At 43.7% G+C, this 19,250-nt stretch overlaps 2 protein-coding genes across 7 annotated transcripts in view; both read right to left on the reverse strand.

Moving 5' to 3' along the window:
- Positions 1–19,250, reverse strand: part of LOC149156186 (uncharacterized) — a 234,545-nt gene that overhangs the window by 206,301 nt on the left and 8,994 nt on the right. The window lies entirely within an intron of this gene.
- LOC149156188 (uncharacterized) lies at positions 498–2,441 on the reverse strand. The gene is made up of 2 exons (XM_089439476.1): positions 1,487–2,441; positions 498–1,376 (listed from the first exon to the last, which is right to left on the reverse strand). Exons 1-2 carry the CDS (start codon positions 2,439–2,441, stop codon positions 781–783), a joined length of 1,551 nt encoding a protein of 516 aa, XP_089295602.1. The 3' UTR covers positions 498–780.

Here is a 19,250-nt window from a genome sequence, read left to right on the forward strand (position 1 = left end):
ACAGCAAGGAGGAAAATTACAGCCTGTTGATTTTTCACTCAGAAAATTCCAGCAAGCTGATTTTTCACAAACAGCAGTTTTATCTTTACTACAGCAGTGCTATTTTCAGTTTTAGGACAGCATGATGTCATTGGGATTGAGGGTGGAGGATAAGTTGGATGGCCATACAAATTACAGCGTTTGGAAGGAGAGTGCAGAGTATCTTTGAGGAGGCAGAAGTCTGGGACATCATGGTGCATACCACACAGAACCCTGTTGTTGTGCCTACTGATGCTACTCAGTTGACTGAGTATAATAAAAAGAACAACAAGGGTAAGAGACTGATTCTAGACGGAGTCAAAGACCATTGCATTCCTCATGTGAGAGGAAAGAGAAATGCCCATGAGATGTGGACCAGTGTTTTTAAAACCGGAACCGGTGACCGGACCGGTCCACCTAATGAACCGGTTTACCGACCGGAACCGGTCTAACCGGGACTGGTTTGGTCTAAACGAACCGGTTTTTAAAAAATACATTAAATAATTAATTTTTAATGAAACAAAACTATTTTTAAGATGTAAAACCATGATTCCAAGCCAATAGAGACAAAATATGCAAAGTTTGCTCATTTATATACCATGCAAAGGTGAATATATCAAAATGGCACCGAGTGCAATACATATCATCGACAAAATAGAAAAATACATAAGAAATGAGGCTCTAAATGGCCTATAAAGTCCAAAAACAATGCTGCAAGCTATGAGGCCATTGGCCTACTACAAGTCTACAGTGTACACATGATCAATCATCAAGTCCATCACCACTACTAGACACAGGATCATCATCAGGAGCTACATAGACATCATCTGGTTCAGAGTCTGAGGATGCCTCTGCCTCATCTGCAACATCAGTATCAATGCCACCAATGACAATAGAAGTGGACCTAATGGAAGCACGAGTTTTTCGACCTGCACGACTAGTGCCTTCCATTGGTTCCTTGCCTTTCCTTGATGCCGCTACTGATCCTGGTTCTGATGCCGCCACATAATCTGCCTCATCCTCCGCTAAAGCCATGTCGATATCAAAATCAGCCTCAAACACAGGATCTTCAGTCTCCTCCACCCATTCTGATGTTGGATCAATATCGTCCAACACAATGGGATCTAGATCAGGTGATTTGCTCATCATTTGGTTCCTCCTCAGTCGAAGGTTGTATTGCACAAAAACAAGATCATTTAACCGTTTTTGTTCCAAACGGTTTCTCTTCTTCGTGTGTATGCGCTCAAAAACAGACCAATTGCGCTCACAACCTGAAGCACTGCAAGTTTGACTGAGGACTCTAATTGCAAACCTTTGCAATTGAGGACACTGGCCACCAAATGACTCCCACCAATGTGCTGCAAAGAAAAAGACAATAATTAGTAACTTAGTTTATAATTTGAATTGTAAAGAACGTAAACAATTTTAACTTGAAATGAAAAACAAAATGGAAATTGGAATTGCTTACCTGGTTGGTCCACATCTCTTGCCATCTTTGCCAAGTTTTTGCCAAAAGTACCACTTGCTTGATTGAAAATAGTAAGCTGTCTATGTATATCCAACTGGTCTACATGGTTAGGGACCATGCGCTCCAAGCAATCAATCAATCCAGCTCTGACCTCCCCATCATGCTGATCTCCTAGCCGATTTTTATAGTGATACCTTGGGTTCAAAAAATACCCGGCTGCATGTATAGGACGATGGAGTTGATTGTTCCATCTGTTATCAATGATCTCCCATATACGGCCATATTTAGCTAACCTGTCATTGTAAGCTGCTCGTATCTGCTCCTTTGCCTGATCCATAGCTTCATAAATGTAGCCCATGGCCAATCTTTCCCCATCCACCAACCTTAGCACCTTAACAAGGGGCTCGGTAATTTTCACAAGCTCTACAGACCTTTTCCAAAAATAAGTGTCTAACACTTTCTTTTTGGTGTCTTTTCCATCTGGTCTACGAGCCCACCAAGATTCAGACCATTCATCAGAGGAAAACATTTTCTGCAAGTTTCTATGTTGACCATTGAGACATTGCAACGTGAGGAAGTGAGTTGCAAATCTCGTAATTGCAGGCCTAACAAGCTCTTTGCCTCCAGTGTGTTTCCTCATTAGGCTCAATACCCATGAGTGGTTGTAAATGTATTTTGTAATGCACTTGGCATGCTCTACAGTGTTTTTTACCCACTCCACCTTGCCTATATCCTCAAGCATGAGGTCTATGCAATGTGCAGCACATGGAGTCCAAAATATGGTGTTATATTTGGCCTCAAGCATCTTTCCAGCAAGAACATAGTTTGAGGCATTATCAGTGATGACCTGCACAACATGCTGCTCCCCAACTTCCTGAATAATGTTATCCAAAAGCTCAAATAGAAGGCTTGCATCCGTTACCCTATCAGATGCATCAACTGATTTCAAAAACATGGTTCCTTGAGGGCAAGAAACAAGGAAATTAATGATAGTGCGGTTCTTTCCATCGGTCCATCCATCTGACATAATGGAACAACCTGTTTTGACCCATGACTCTCTAAACTCAGCCAAATACTCATCAATGGAAGATATCTCTTTTTGCAAAAGAGCTCCCCTCAAGTCATGCATACTAGGGCCTTTGAAGCCCTTTCCTGCAGCTATAACAGAGTCCCACATAGCTTGGTAATAAGGTGAGCGAGCAGCATTAAATGGGATATCTGAATCATACCACCATCTAGCAATGTATTGGTGAGAAGTTTCTTTGCATTGTTTTTTCCAATGCTGATCCAAAGTGGGTTGAGAACTTGGCTGGGAGGAAGTGGGATTAGATTTAGAAGAGGCAATGTTGGCAGAAGATGAGAAATAACTTTGGATGTTTGGTCTCTTTGCTCCTTTTGATGGTTGGCCAACTCCAACAGAAGGATGAACATAGTGAAAGGGGTCATTGGTGGAAGGGATAGAAGTGGAGTCTTGAATCTCATAATCATCATACCCACTCTCTTTCATAAGATTCATGGCTTCCATTAATTCCCTCTTCCTTGCAATTTCATCTTGGATGGCCTTCTCCCTAGCCTTATCCTCATAAAATTTTTCAAGCTTGGCAATGTATTCTGCCCTAATAGGACCTAACAGTTCTTTTGGTGCATCACATGGCTTTACTTGGCCTCTTACCCCAGCCAAGTGTTGTTTCAACCTAAGAATACCCCCACCTCCAATAGATTTATGGCATAATTTGCATATCATTTTTCCCTCAATTACATCACAATGAACCCATGCACTGTCCTTTCCTTTTGGAGCCATGTTTGCTTGAAATAATAACAATTTGCAAAGAAATCTGCCATTTAAAAAAAAAATTGCAGCTAAGGAACATGGAAAACCAATGATAAATGTAGGAAAAAAAATGCACATGCAAGCTACAAAAATTGATAGCATAGAGCTAGAGAGTTCATAGGCTTAGCATAGATGATAGATCATTGAAGTGAGAAGTTTATAGCACAAAAAAAATAATTCATGGACAGCAGACCCAAATGAGGAATTATCAAGTGCAAATCCTTACCTGGAAATGCAAAGTAGCTCCCTTAGCCTCCTCTTGATGATGGCAACTCCACTGACAGCTACACACTATCTCCAAAATAGCTCCAACTCCAACTCCAAGATGACTACTTCAGCAAAAACTCCACACTCTCCAAGCTCACAAACAAACTCACAAACACTCCAAATCAGTTGTGTGAGACAAATGAGAGTGAGAGGGGTGTCTTATAGCAAGTGTGAGGGTGTTTTTGGAGGGAAAATCCCTTTCCCTCACCCCCAAAACCCCTAAACCGCCCTCAGTTCCAAAAAACCGCTGCGCTTTTTGCTTGACCGGCGGCCTGTCCATAAACCGGCCGGTTTAGGACGGAACCGGCCGGTTTAGGACGGAACCGGCCGGTTAGCAATAAACCGGCCGGTTCCGCCCTAAACCGGCCGGTTTTTACCGGTTAGGGCAATTTTCCGGGCAAAGGGTGCTGTAAACCGGGTTTTTTTCACCGGTTCTGACCGGTGAGCCTCCCAACCGGCCGGTTAGGCCGGTAACCGGTTGGACCGGAACGGTTTTTAAAACTATGATGTGGACAGCATTGTCCAATCTCTACCAGAGTACCAATGAGAACCGGAAAATGGTCTTGAAGGAGAAGTTGAAGACCATTAAGATGGGTAATGATAGTGCAGCTGGATATCTCACAAAGATTACTAATGTGAGAGATGAGTTGGCAGCAGTTGGAGAGGTCATTCCACCCACTGAGTTGGTGCGGATTGCAGCGAATGGCCTCCCCCATTCATAGATGAACTTTGCTGATGGGGTTTGTGCACGTGAGACCCTTCCCACATGGGAGAGGTTTTGGGATGATTGCATTCAGACAGAGATCAGGAAAGGTCAGCTTGGAGCAACCAAGCCAGCTGAGCAGGATGAGGATGTAGCATTGGTGGCAGGAGGCAAGAAAAGCAAAGGGAAGAAGCAGGCTTCCACAAGCAATGGTGGGGGCAAAGGCAAAGGTAAAGGTAAACAGGATAACACACAGAAGGACTATTCCAAGGTGAAGTGTTGGAATTGTCAAAAGATGGGACACTATGCAGTTGTGTGTCCAGAGAAGAAGAAGAAGAAGGGGAAGAACCAGAGCGTGGCAGCTTCAGCAGAGGTTGAGGACTTTGCAGTTCGTTTTGACCGGGAGTTTGGGTTCACTGCGTATGAGTCCTCTAGTGTAGGATCACCTGCCACACAGGTTCAGAGGGAGCATGCTTTTCCCTCGATTAGCGGAGCATCTTCGGGTATCTGGTATGTGGACAATGGGGCTTCACGTCACATGACAGGGGTCCGTGAGTATTTCTCAGAGCTTTCAGAGAGTGGCACTGATATAGAGGTAGTACTCGGTGATGACAGAGTTGTTAGAGCAGTCGGTGTGGGGACATTGACATTTCAGAGGGAGTCCAAACCTCCCTTGAAGGTGTCAGATGTTCTTTATGTGCCGGGGATGAGGAAGAACCTCATATCCGTCTCAGCTTTGGAGGACAGAGGATATAAGGTACTATTCAGGGGAGGACAAGTGTTGATGTATCCCAGGGGCACTCCAACTGATTCAGCTAGAGTGATAGGTGTATGCCATGCAAAGGTGTACAAGTTTGCATTCCAGTCCCTTTTGACATTGAGCAGTAGTATCGACAGCAGAGCTAGCAGTTCTGAGCTATGTGAGATTTGGCACCGCAGGATGGGGCATATGTATCATGGAGCCTTGAGGACCTTGTGGGAGATCACTACAGGTGTGCCAGATTTCAGTACTGATCACTTTGATACTTGCAGAGGATGTGCGATGGGCAAGTTTGCCAAATCTCCTTTTCCCAGCAGTGACAGCAGAGCGACTGGGATACTTGATTTGATTCATTCCGATGTGCGCGGTCGGATGTCTCATGTTTCCTTGAGTGGATATGAGTACTATGTTTTATTCATTGATGATCACTCCAGGAAGACCTGGATTTATTTCTTGAAGACCAAGAGTGAGGTCTTCAAGCGGTTTCAGGAATTTAGGGCTCTTGTGGAGACACTGACAGGTCGAAAAATCAAGTCCCTGAGGTCGGAGTCCCTATGTTGCGGGGGAGCACCCCCCCCCGTCGAACCCGCTCACAAATCGCGCTCCGGGCGGGAGCGGCTCGGGAGCGCGCTGTCCGGGAGCGATTTTCGGGAGCGCGCTCCCTCAAAAAAATTTGCGCTCCCTGGTCTGTTAGGAATCGACTTACGGAGCGATCACTCCGGGAGCGATTTGCGCGGGGCCAGGAGCGGGTCGGTGGAAAAAAATTCCACGGACCCGAAAAAAAAAAATAAATAAATAAATAAATAAAAATAAAAATTTAAAAAAAATTGGTTTTAAAAGGCCAATGGGCCAAAAAAATATTCATTGTTACTTCATTGAGCTTGAGTTTGGAGCTGGAGCAAGAGCAAAGGAGCGAGGAGCAAGTGTTGAGGAGCGAGGAGCAAGTGCCAAGGAGCGAGGAGCAAGCCTGCAGAGGTAAGTAACTTAGTAATTTAGTTAGTTTAGCTCGTTAGGTAGTAATTTAGTTAATTTAATTTAGCTTATTGAGTTTAAAAATCATGTATTTAAATTAAATTAATAAATTAAATTAATTAATCCCAATAAATTAAATTAATTTGCAGATTCAAGAATCAAAACCCTACAAACATCAAACACCATGGACCTGGCTATATTTCTTGGCATTTTCCTCTTCATGGTCCCTTTTATGGTTATTATGGTGCTGGAGAATAGGAAACGGAGGGGCCAGCCCCAAACTGAAGAGGGGGATGAAGAAGCCGGAGAAAGTCAAATGGGTGAAAACCCCGGTGAGGAGGAGCTGGAGGAAGGTGAACATGACCCTCAAAAAACTAAACAAGACCAAACTCCATTGTGGAAATATGTTAACAGGGCTGAAACAGGGAGAGGGGGTGGAACCACTAAATTTCATTGCCCCCATTGCAACACTGATTACACAGGTTCATACACCCGTGCTAGAAGACACCTCTGCGAGAAAAGGCCATGGGATGGAGAGAAACAAATAGGAATCAAAACTTGTACAGCGGTGTCAGCAGCGGAGAGAGCCAAATACATAAGGGAAGAGGAGGAAGCCCAATACAGAACAAAAAAATCAAGGGGTTCCTTGATGAGGGATGTAGGAATGATGTGGATTCAAAAGTTTACAGGTTTCTCTATGCATGTGGGATACCATTCAATGTTCTTCGCTCACCTTATTGGCACGAAATGGTTTCTGCCATAAATGATGCCCCTAAAGGATACAAGAGCCCTGGGTATGACAACGCAAGAACCGTTGGCCTTGATCATGAAAAAACAAAAATATCACATTCTTTGAATAAAATGACAAGTTCTTGGACTGACCATGGGGTGTCCATTGTATCTGATGGATGGACAAATGTAAAAGGCAAACCATTGATAAGTGTTCTCGCTGTGTCTGTTAGTGGTCCCATCTTTCTAGCTGCACATGATTACTCAGACAAGTTCAAGACCGCCATCAACATTGCAGAAGCATTACTTGAAACAATTGAGCGTATTGGCCCATACAATGTCATCCAAGTCATCACTGATAATGCTCCTAATTGTAAGGCAGCGGGAGCAATTATTGAGGATAACTACCCCAACATATTTTGGTCTGGATGTTTGGTTCACACATTGAACCTTCTGTTGCATGATATTGTCAAAAACAAAAATGAACAATACCAATGGATTGGTAATTTGTACAAGAAAGGCAAACAAATGATAAAATTTATTACAAATCATAGCAATACCCATGGCCTTTTCCGCAGTCACTCGAGATTGGAGTTGCTGAAGATTGCGAAGACTAGATTTGGTAGCTATTACCTCACCTTCAGGCGCCTTTTGAAGGTAAGAGAGGCATTAGCTAGCATGGTATCAAGTCCACATTGGCAGGTATTAAAGAAAAGGGCTACAAATGTAGCTGACATGGCAGGTTTTGAAATGGTGGAGGAGGCCGCTCTTGATGGGTAGTTTTGGACAAGTGTGAGGCAGGTATTGGATTTCACCAAGCCAATTTATCACATGATTTGGTTTGCAGATACAGACAAACCAGTGATTGGCGAGGTGTATGAGCAAATGGATACCATGTTGGGGGAAATAAAAGACATTGTTCATAATAGAGATCCCAACTTGTACAAACTGATTCATGATTGTGTGTGTGAACGGTGGAATAGGCTTAACCTTCCACTACATTGCTTGGCGTATATCCTTATGCCAAAATACTACTCTACATCTTGGTTCGGCCAACCTGCAGCAGGGGGTGGGGTTAGGACCAAACCCTATTTAGATCCAGAGGTAACTAAAGGATATTTGGAAGCATTAGAAAAGTTGGTACCTGACAGGGAGGAATGTGCCGCTGTGCGCCTTGAAATAGGCAGATATTTCAGTGGCACTGGTTTGTATGGTAACTTCCATGCAATCGACGACAAAGATAAATTTGAATCTCTCACATGGTGGGAAACATATGGCGGCCACGGACTTTTGCCAAAATTGGCAAAAAAAGTTCTTTCACAGGTTGTAAATTCTTCTTCTGGAGAGAGGTGTTGGAGCACCTACAGCTATATACATAATGTGAAAAGAAACAGACTCAATGAAAACCGAGCAGAAAGCTTGGTTTATGTGCACTACAACTTGAGGTTGTTGAGTCATTACTGTGATCGGGCTAATGAGGATCCCACATATAAAATTTGGGACAATCACCCAGAAGATGACAATTTGGAGGATGGCATTGTACATATTGAAGAACTAGAAGAGGAACTTGTAAGGGATGAAAATGAAGCAGCTGCAGCAGCCATGCCACCTCCACCTCCACCTCCACCATCCAGTAGCAGTGCTCGAGGTCCGAGTCTTGTTCCTTTGTTGTCGCCACCTCCATCTACACCCTCGCATGGAGGTTCTAGTTTTGGTTGTCGGTCTGTAAGGGAGACTCCTAGAAGACCACCACGACCTGCTTATACTCCTGGAGACTCTCGTGGCAAGGGCCACATGTAGATTTACAGTTTACTTGTCTTTTTTAGTTTCTATTAGACTTTAGTTTTCATAACTGTTGAGTTTTGAGTCCTTGACTCTTGACTCTTGACTCTTTCATATCATAATGATATTTTTTGTAAACATTATATCACTGTGACAATGAAAATTTGAAGTTTGAAGTTGGGCCTTGGCAATTATAACTCATTGGTAATGATTGTGAATTATGAATATGATGCTTTGTGAAAGACTAAAGTTGTTTCATTTCATCTCATTATTCATGTTTCATTTTATAAATTTTTAACATTTCATATCATGTTAACAGTTAGAAGTTAGGACTTAGAAATATCTTCGATATTACTTCTTGTAATGGTTAAACTTAGCTTACAAGTACAACTTTGGTGATCAATGATGATAAATGTTATTGAATTTTCAATTCTGAAAGCTTGAAGTTGAAACTTTAAGATTTGATGAATCATGATTTATAAGACTCAATATGTTGCAGTTGTAATATGTATTTTACTAACTTGTGGACATGGTTGATGACGATTATAATTTCTAGATGATTGATGTGATATGGTTCAATGATCAATCTATGTTTTTTTATGTTTTTTATGTCTAATTCATCATTCTACATGTTTTTGTTGACATATATGTATCAAAAATTAAAAAATATAAAAAATATATATCTTTTTAAAAAATCGCTCCCGGATTCGCTCCCAAACCGGGAGCTTCTGAAAATGGTCGCTCCCGCTCCCGTTTTCGCTCCCACTCCCCGCTCCCGCTCCCGCTCCCAAGTAACATTGGGTCGGACAATGGGGGAGAGTACACCCTTGGAGAGTTTGTTGACTACTGTGTGAAGGCAGGCATTAGGAGGGAGTTCACTGTTCCTTACAACCCCCAGTAGAACGGGGTTGCGGAGAGGAAGAACAAATCCATCGTAGGGGCTGCCAAAGCCATGTTACATGATCAGGGGTTGCCATTGTTCTTGTGGGCAGAGGCCTGCAACACAGCTGTTTATTTGCAGAACAGGAGTCTGCACCGTGCCTTGGGGCACATGACTCCGGAGGAGGCTTTTTCTGGGAAGAAGCCTGATATTGGTCATCTTCGTATCTTTGGATGCATTACATACTCCTACATACACAAGGAGAAGAGGAGCAAACTAGAGCCCACCGCAAAGAAGGGTATCTTTGTGGGCTACAGTGAGACCTCAAAGGCCTTTCGGATTTACATTCCTGCACAGAGGAAAGTTGTGGGATGTGAAGTTTGAGGAGGACAGGGCCTTTAGGAGGTCACGGGAGTTAGAGTATCTGGATCAGCCAGACCCTCAGCAGCAGTTGAGTCAGTCGCAAGGATCTAGTGGGCAGGGATCAGGAGGATCCGGAGGTACATCTATGAGGATGTCAGGTCCGTCAGTGAGCAGTGGCTCGCCGAGCCAGAAGGGTGGTGCTCCGGGCAGCATGCAGAGCAGTTCACTAGGGAGTCCACTGATGGACAGTTCACACGGTACCTCAGCTTCTACAGGTTCAGGTGCAGGCAGGAGGACAGCAGACAGACAGTCAGGAGTTCAGGCTCCTGATGATGATGAGGAGGACGAGTTTCATTCTCCTATGGGAGAAGTGCGCTCAGGGAAGAGGAAGCCCAAGTGGCTTCAGGACACCTTGAGAGATGCCACATCTGTTGCTAAGCCTAAGAGGCCGGTCAGAGAAAGTAGACCACCTGAGAGGTTTTGTAGCTATATGGCAATAGTTACCAGCATCCTTGACTCTGAGCCTTCTAGCTATGAGGAGGCAGCTAGCCAGCAAGTCTGGAGAGAGACCATGCAAGAGGAGTATTCTTCTATCATGAAGAATGATGTTTGGGAGGTGGTGCCGAGGCCTGAGGGCAAATCCATGGTTACTTCCAGATGGCTTTACAAGGTAAAGCATGCTGCAAAGGGCAGCATTGAGAAATTCAAAGCGAGGTTTGTGGCTAGAGGGTTCTCCCAGGTAGAGGGAGTTGATTATGAGGAGACCTTCGCTCCCGTGGCTCGATATACTTCGATCCGCTCCATTATATCGATAGCAGTAGAGATGGGTTGGAAGATCCACCAGATGGATGTGAAGACTGCATTTCTCAATGGCTTCATACAAGAGGAGGTGTACATTGAGCAGCCACAAGGCTTTGAGGTGCATGGGAAGGAGTCCCATGTGTGCAGACTGAAGAAGGCCCTTTATGGCCTGAAGCAAGCTCCCAGAGCTTGGTACTCCAGGATAGATACATACTTGCAGGGGATGGGTTTCACAAAGAGTGAGGCAGATCCGAACCTTTACTTTATTGTGATTGGTGAGGAGCCTCTCATTCTGGTGCTGTATGTGGATGACTTGGTCATTACAGGTGCAGAGAGATTCATAAAGCAATGCAAGAGAGATCTTGTGGCTGAGTTTGAGATGAAGGACATCGGCTTGATGCATTACTTTTTGGTTTTGGAGGTGTGGCAGGAGGAGGGACATTTCTTCTTGGGGCAGGGGAAGTATATTGTGGACATCCTTAGCAGATTCCACATGGAGGATTGTAAACCCATGTCGACACCGATGATTACCAACTGGAAGAAGCTTCATGCTTCGGATTCCGAGTTGGTGGATCCCACATTGTACAGGCAGCTAATTGGTTCCTTGATGTATTTGGTCAACACTAGACCAGATATTTGTTTTGCAGTCAACACAATGAGTCAGTTTATGTGTGAGCCTAGGAAGGTTCATTGGGTGGCCGCAAAACACATTTTGCAGAACTTGCAAGGGACAGTGGATTATGGTCTGGACTACAGGCAGGGGGATGGAGTGAGATTGGCAGGTTATACTGATTATGATTGGGCAGGTTGTGCTTCTGATAGGAAGAGCACTTCGGGGTGTTGTTTTGGGTTGGGTTCGGCAATAGTGTCATGGTTCAGCCGGAAGCAGCAATCAATAGCATTGAGTTCAGCGGAAGCAGAGTATATGGCAACCAGTCTAGCTAGTTGTGAGGCCATCTGGCTTCGCAAGATGTTGTTTGGCTTATTTGGTCAGCCGTTGAGACCTTCAGTGATTTACTGTGATAATCAGAGTTGCATTAAACTCACAGAGAATCCAGTATTTCATGACAGGTCAAAGCATATCGGGATCAGATATCATTTCGTCAGAGACTATGTTCAGAAGGGCACTGTGAAGCTTGAGTATATTCCCACTGATGAGCAGGTTGCAGATATTCTTACCAAAGCCTTACCACGGGGCAAGCATGACTACTTGAGAGACAAGATGGGTGTGGTGAGGAACACCTTCCTCGGTAAGAGCGAGTGTTGAAATTTGGTACCGGAGGACAAGTGGTTCCCTAAGGCTTTGATCTTTGGCCTAGGGCAAAGTGTCCAAAAGAATTTAATTTTTCTCCTAAAGTGACTTTATAATTTTTATAAAGTCAAATCTAATTTAAAAGTGACTTTAAGTGATAAAGTTACTAAAGTCTAATTTTAAAGTGACTTTATTAAAGTCAATGTAAAATTAGAAAGGAAAAGTGACTTTGGAAATAAATGACTAAGTGGGTCTTTATTAAAATGGGGTGAATTAAGAAAAAAGAAAGTGAGATTTAAATGAGCATTTAATCTCAACCCTAGATCTCAATCTATTTCAGCCATTGGATTTAGGGATCACCCAAAAGTCACTTAGGGTTAGATTAAAGGAGGAAAAGGTCGTTAATTCTTTCATGAGCAGATTGAGAGGAGAGCAAGAAAGCCAGGGAGATTTCTGGACAGTGAGGAGAAGGAGGCTGGAAGTCCGTATAGCAGAGTTTCAGCAGGGCGGAGTTTCAGCAAGGCTGAGTTTCAGCAAGTCTGTACAGCGGAGTTTCAGCAAGGCGGAGTTTTAGCAAGTCTATACAGCGGAGTTTCAACAGGGCGGAGTTCAGCAAGTCTGTACAGCGGAGTTTCAGCAAGGCTAAGTTTTAGCAAGTCTGTACAGCGGAGTTTCAGCAGGGCGGAGTTTCAGCAAGGCTGAGTTTCAACAAGTCTGTAAAGCGGAGTTTCAGCAAGGCGGAGTTTCAGCAAGGCTGAGATAAGTTGTAAAAGTTTGCTTGCTGATTTTGCTGAATATTTCTCTTACTGTAAAAAAAGCATTTTCCAGAAATAAAAGAAAGAGATCTCGAACTGGTTTTCCCCAAGAGTTGTAGGGGGTTTTTCCAGGGTCACCTTGACCAAAAATCACTGTGTTTAAATGTGTTGAATGGCTGTTTGTATGTGCTGATATTTATTTCTGCATTTTCCAGCATTCTGTAATTTTTCCAGAATTTGTGTTTTCAGCAAAATTTATTTTCCAGTTGTTGAATGTATGGATATGGGAATGAACATTTAACTATTTTGGAGAAATAAGGTGAAACTGAAAACCGGGGTGGGAAATGAGAAATTTTTACACACTCTTTCTAGGTATTGGAGATCTCTTGTGCCCCAACCTCTCCACCAAATTTTGTGGCTAGAGCACATTCGATGCTACCACAAATCAACACTCCCTCTTAGCAAGGACTGTGCTCTAGCAATAGTCCTCACTGAGTATTACTCTGATCATTCGACATCGGTCCTTGTGTTGATGCTAGGCCTGCTACCCACCATCCTTTGCACTGTTGTATCTTGTACTGCTGCCCATGGTTCTGCCACTGCTGTATCTGTACGATAGCCCCCCATGCATCTGTGCTGCTGCCCATGGCTCTGTCGCTGCTGCATCTGCACTACATCTCCTCTCATCATGTTGCATCATGCTGCCCACTGCTGCACTGCAACTCAGTTACTGAGAAGTAAGTAACTGATCTCCCAACTTTGACCTCTCTGATGGGCTAGAGACACCCGCTGATGCTAAAGCTCCCTCTGCCGCTAATAAGTGCTCCCTCTCTAACCTTTGCGCTGCTGCAACAACTCCCTGCATCTTGCACCGTTGCACACCTCTCTGTGCCATCCTGCACTGGTGCAACACTCCCGTGCCTCTCGCACTGTTGCAGCCTACTAGCCTTGCACTGTCTCGAGACTCCTACACTGTAGCTCTCTCTGCTGCTCCATCCACATCCATCTCTACCCACATCAGCCAGTCCTGCTATTCCTATTCGGGGCTCCCGTAGCAAGGTCTAATCCAAGAGGCTGGGTACCTCAAGGATCCTACCCCTCATCGCCTGTAGTCCGCCTAACTACAGAGCAATGTCTCCCCACTTCCGCTCAAGTGGTGTGTGTGCACTCATGGCATAGTCATCCTCTGTCTCCACTTCCTTCTCTGCCCTTGCTGGCGCTGCCTTAGTCTCGGAAGACTCTCCCTTACTCTTCTTCCTTGGACACTAGGTCGCATAATGACCCAGCTCCCCACAGCGGAAGCACTTGATCTTGGAGAGATCCTTCTTCTTCCGTTTTTCTTGCATCCCCTCAAATGCTAGGGCAACATCTTGCTCCTCTTCCTTTTTGACTCTGATCCCCTTACTATTGCTTCCCGCCTTTGTCTGCCGTCTGATCTCTTCTTGGCGAAGAGCCGCCCACATTTCCTCCCAAGGTGGAAGGGTCCCTCTACCCAGCATACTCTGGACAAATACCTCCCAATATTCTGAGACTGCATTCATGGCTGTTCTCACCATCAATTCTTGATCCGGCGTGGCCACTATGTAAGTCAACTGGTCTCGGATCTCATTCAATCCACCGAGGAAGGTGTCAATTGGTTCTCCCTTCTTCATCTGATATGACCTCATCTGATTTTCTAGGAACATTCTTCTCTGCACAGAAGTATGTTGGTACAATTTCTTTAGGGCTTCCCACATCTCATATGTCATTTCCTTCTCGGCTATGTGTGCTACTACATGGTCCTTGACCCCGTCAAGGATGATGCTGTTGGCCCTCGTCGTTGCCTCCTCGTACTTGTCATTATCAGTTGGGTCAACTAGGATAGCTATCGTCCTTAAGGCGAAGTGCTTAACACGATTCTGTCAAGTACAGATAAGATTTTGGCCTTCCAGACTGCGAAGTTTGAGGCTTCGTCCAGTCTGTCCTATTCTCTTACTCCGTGTAGTGCCATGTTGCTCTTCTACTTCCCTCCTGGAAGTTCTCGATGTGACTCCCACTGAGTCTCGGTTTCCCTCCTGGAAATCCTTCTGTCGATGTCGAGATGCCCCCTACTCTGATCATCTGTGCAACCGCACCACTGATCCGGATTTCTCGACTAGAAACCCTCAATAGCAACTCCCTCCTCCTTGGCCTTGCCCTGTCAGGAACTGTTCTGAATACAGTACCCCACCAGTGCCACTCTGAACTTTCCCACAGCCTCCTAAACCCCAACAACCTGAAGGTGAGAGCTCCTAGGCTCTACACAATCCCATCACCAACAACTCGGCCTCCTCAGCCATCTGCGTCACAACCCTCTAGCCCTCTGCGTGAGCCTCCCTTGGCCTCTACGCTGCCTCTTCCTAGCTCACCCTTGATGACACAGGCACTGCGTCACCCTTCCCTTGTTGTTGCTCTGCTAGGAACAGCTTTTATCACTCGGGACAACTGTTTTTTGCTACTATTGCTCCACTTGGCTAATGTCCTCAGTTCTCTTGTGATCTGCAACCACGCTCTAATGCCATGTTGAAGTTTCTAAGTCTACCAGTTAGAAACCCTCCATGCACTTTAATGATTTATTCCTACTTACTTGATCTGTTACTTAACAAGTTATTTACAATGTAAATACTGAAAATAAACACTAGTGCATGCTCAACATATTACAAATCATCAACTGAAGGAAATAGATACAAGCACACAAAATGACACTGTTATTTTTGGACCAATATCCCCGAAAAAACCCAATGCGGGAAAACTGGTGCAGTTATCTGAGGGTTTTCTTATTAAGCAATTTCAGAGTACAATCTGGGTGCCAAATCCGGCTTACCCAACAGAGAATGCCCTTGGCAGTAGTACCTCTCAGACTGAGACAGATGTCCCAGCTGAAACCCCAGATAAACCCTCTGGCAGCTCCTCAGCTCCAATCTGCCCCAAAAAACCCTAATGTCAGCCTCTCTCTGCCCAACGCTGGCCCTGTGTCACCTTGAATAGGCCTGCATTAGCCTCAAGAGTCACTGCATCAGCCTTATAGCCCTCTGTGTCAGCTACGCTAACCTCTTTGAAGCATTGCGCAGCTCTTGGCTGCCTCTGCGTGGCCCTGCGTGAGCCCTTGCTGCTACTGCATCACTCTCTCTGGTTCTTGCGCTGATCTCCCGGCACTATCTCTGCCTCTCTGTCTCTCTGTACTCACTGCCCCTCAGTTGTAACTCCGATCACTGATTCTATCTCTCTTAGCAAACCCCGCTCTAGAGAATAGAATCACTAATCATCTGGTGTACCCTCCAAGTGACCCTCAAGCCTCCTCTTATACTTTTCTCGTTGACATATCAACAGTCGAGATTAAGTCCCTAATCGACGAGATTAGATCTAGTTTGATCCATGTCTTTTGGACCATTCTAACACTGTTTTATATTAATCCACATTAATATTTTAATTTCCCTAAGTTTAGACTTAGAGACTCCATTAAAAATATCAATTATTTTAATATCTCCTAAACTATTTAGAATCTACCCAAACCCTTTCTGGGTATTGGAGATCTCATGTGCCCCAACCTCTCCACTAAATTTTGTGGCTAGAGCTCATTCGATGCTACCACAAATCAACAATTTTGTTATATCGTAGTCTGTGAACTGTTGAACCGATTTGAGCATAAGCATATTTGGTTGAAATCTGTGGATTGACCTTTTGGATTATATAATGTTGGACCCTTGGACTATACTATGGGAATTATGATAGCATTGCTATCACATTTGTTGCAATCATATGTTGTAAATGATAAATGCAACACTATTAATTGCATTTATTTATCTGATTGCATATTGTTCATGAAATGTTATTGAAACCCTAGTCATTTATGGGAAAAACTCGGGCAAAAATTCCATTATTATATCACAAAGACTGAATATGAAGGTAACATCTGTGAGACTACCATCAAATATAGCAAATCTAAAATTAGACACTGCTAAAAATAAGAACATCTTGCATGTGGATGAAAGAAGTCTCATTAAACTCACTTCTCTACAAGGAACCCAAAAATGTGCTCAGAAATAACATGCCAAAGCTAGAATGCAAAACTAATAAAAATAGAAACAGGTTGATTGGAATCATGAAGTCCAAGAATATATAAATATCTTTGCAATGTGGGCCCTGGATCTCTGGCTCTTGGAAAAAAGAAAACTACAAAAAATAGTTGTTTCTTGGAATCTGGTGAAATTGGCTCTGATAGAAGCTCTGATCACTGTAAATGTTTCGATGCACCTATAATGGAACTAGCCTAATGGAATCTTGTTGGATCTTACCCTCCAGTTCCACAAGCAAATCTGGAGGTTACACCATTGATAAATGTATTGCCAAGATGTTGGAATAGGAATCCTTTGGCCTTCCAACAATACTTGCGTTTTAAAACCTCATGTAGTTCAAAATACCTATTGAGACACTCATTTTTGTGTGGACTTTTGCCACCTTAGTAACTTCATTGTTAATTGTGTTTCTTCTTCCATGTATTGATGATTTTCTCGAGCATTTAGATGGAGGCATGTACTTTACTTCTCTAAAGCTAGCATTAGGCTATGGAAAATATCTATTGCTTTGGTAAATGCTACCAAGATTGATTTTCCCACTACGCCCAAGAATAGTGAGATACCTGATCAAGGTTGGCTCTATATTGGTTTAACTCAATAATATACTTACATAGCTTCTTGGGGCAAGCATTTGCATGTACATTTGTAATATTCCAAATTGAAATTTACAGCGAATAACAAATGCATGAACTAAAATACAACACTAAAAATTTGAACAAGAGCACAAATCAGTGAACCCCAAAATTTGGGCAATAGTCCTCAGCCATTATTTTAATTATGCATGGAAAATCAAGTACAAGAGGATGAAATCCATAGAACCTGGGCTTGCTACAGCAAGCAACGCAAACCCCAAGTCAAAATGTGTAGGATCAGGGGTTGGAATTGGCCCAAACCTATAGCTCGAACTTGCCCATAGACTCCATTACAGACTACTGAATGGAACTGATCGTCCTGCTCAAAATAATGTCCAGAATGCTCTGAAATTGCAGCTGCAAGCTCCTCTCCTCAAACCCAAAAATACCCAAAAAAGGTTTGGCCTATCTCCAAGCCAAAGTCGAACCCATAAAATGGTGCAAATTCCCCAACTAACTAGCAATTTGCCATGCTATAAGAATTAGGATTTCAAACCCGAATATTGCCTGGAAAATTATGTTAGTCAGAGATTCCTCTCAATAAACCCACAAAAACTCAAAAAGGGTTTGCGTTGAATCCACCAACCCCCACTGACCCCCAACAAGAGCAAATTGCCCAATTTGGCCAGAAAACGCCCCACAAAACTGATACTATTGAATTAAGCCCAAATCCACCATTGGAAATCTCTCCCAACTTTGGCTAAATTATCCCCTGAGGAATACCTCCAATCTTCGACCCTTATCTCTCCTCAACCTCTATTCCTCCAACCCCTATGAACATCCAGAAATGTAGAATTTGGCCCCAAGAATTCTCTCAACTCAGCCCTACTAATCACCACAAAATCTCCGGCTAAATTAGGGGAAAAACCCCAGCAAATCCTCCGGTGTTCTGCCCCTCCGTAATTGATCTCCCCACAAGTAATTTGAACCACTTCTGCGCCCTAGAAGAAAAATGTACTAGCTAAAATAACTTGCAAATACGCCCAATGGAAACTCTGAATTGAGCTCCCCAAATTGCCTCACTAGGGAGACATTTGAAGTTCTCTGAAATGAGGGTGGAATTCTCGCTCGAAAATTCCTTGTGCTAAACAGCATGATGGTCTTGGCTAAGCAGCTCAAGAGAACTAATGTTGAATTGTCAAATGATCAAAGATACCAAATGGAGGCCTCCAAGCTCTATTTATAATTGTTGGCCCTCTCTCCTTTGGTGGTCCCCACCTTCTACTAATTCGCACCCCTTCCTTTCTCTCTCTTCTCACTAGTGTGAATTGCTCCATTGGGTCAAATTTCCTTCTCTAGTGGCCCCCGCATTATTAGTTTTTGGTAGCATCGGTTGTGCTCTAGCCATGAAAATTGGTGGAGAGGCTAAGGCACATGGGTTCTAAAGAACCCAAAAACCGTTTGGTGAAATTCCACCTGGACTGTATTTTATTAAAATAATTAATATTTTTAATGAGGTTCCTAAGTTTAAACTTAGGAATATTAAAATATTAATAGGTATTAATCAAAATATGGGTGAGAATGATCTAGAAGGCGGATCAAGTCAAGTTTTAATCTTAGTCGTTGATTAGAGACTTAATCTCGGTCGTTGAAGTCTCAACAAAAAAAGCATAAGAAGAAGGCTTGGGGTTCATTTAGAAAGACACACAAAGGGAACAAATTGATTTCGAGTTCAATTTCTGAGGCTAGGAAGCTGAGATTTCGAACTGAGTGATCATTCTGCAGCAGAGGAGCAGGGATAATTCGAGAGTACTGACAGAGAGGTGGAGAGAAGCCAGTGGAGACAGCGTAGCAGCTAGGAGGACTGACGTTGGGCCAATTTGGGCCCACGCAGGCCTGACGCAGAGCCAAAAGGGCCAGCGCAGAAGCAATAGTTGCCCTCATGCAGAAAGCCAGAATTATCAAGGAACTTTCGGAACAACCAGGAAGGTTGACGCAATGGG

This window comes from Pinus tabuliformis, chromosome 9 (genome assembly GCF_031772625.1).
Source record: "Pinus tabuliformis cultivar Carrire ecotype Pingquan chromosome 9, CPIR1, whole genome shotgun sequence".
Lineage (NCBI taxonomy): Eukaryota > Viridiplantae > Streptophyta > Pinopsida > Pinales > Pinaceae > Pinus > Pinus tabuliformis.

Bases quoted from the DNA above. Each gene is read 5' to 3' on its own strand.
- LOC149156188 (XM_089439476.1), bottom strand. From the start codon at position 2,441: ATGTTTTTGAAATCAGTTGATGCATCTGATAGGGTAACGGATGCAAGC. The intron at 1,377-1,486 runs GTAAGCAATTCC...TTTTCTTTGCAG, and splicing joins AAGAGATGTGGACCAACCAG to CACATTGGTGGGAGTCATTT.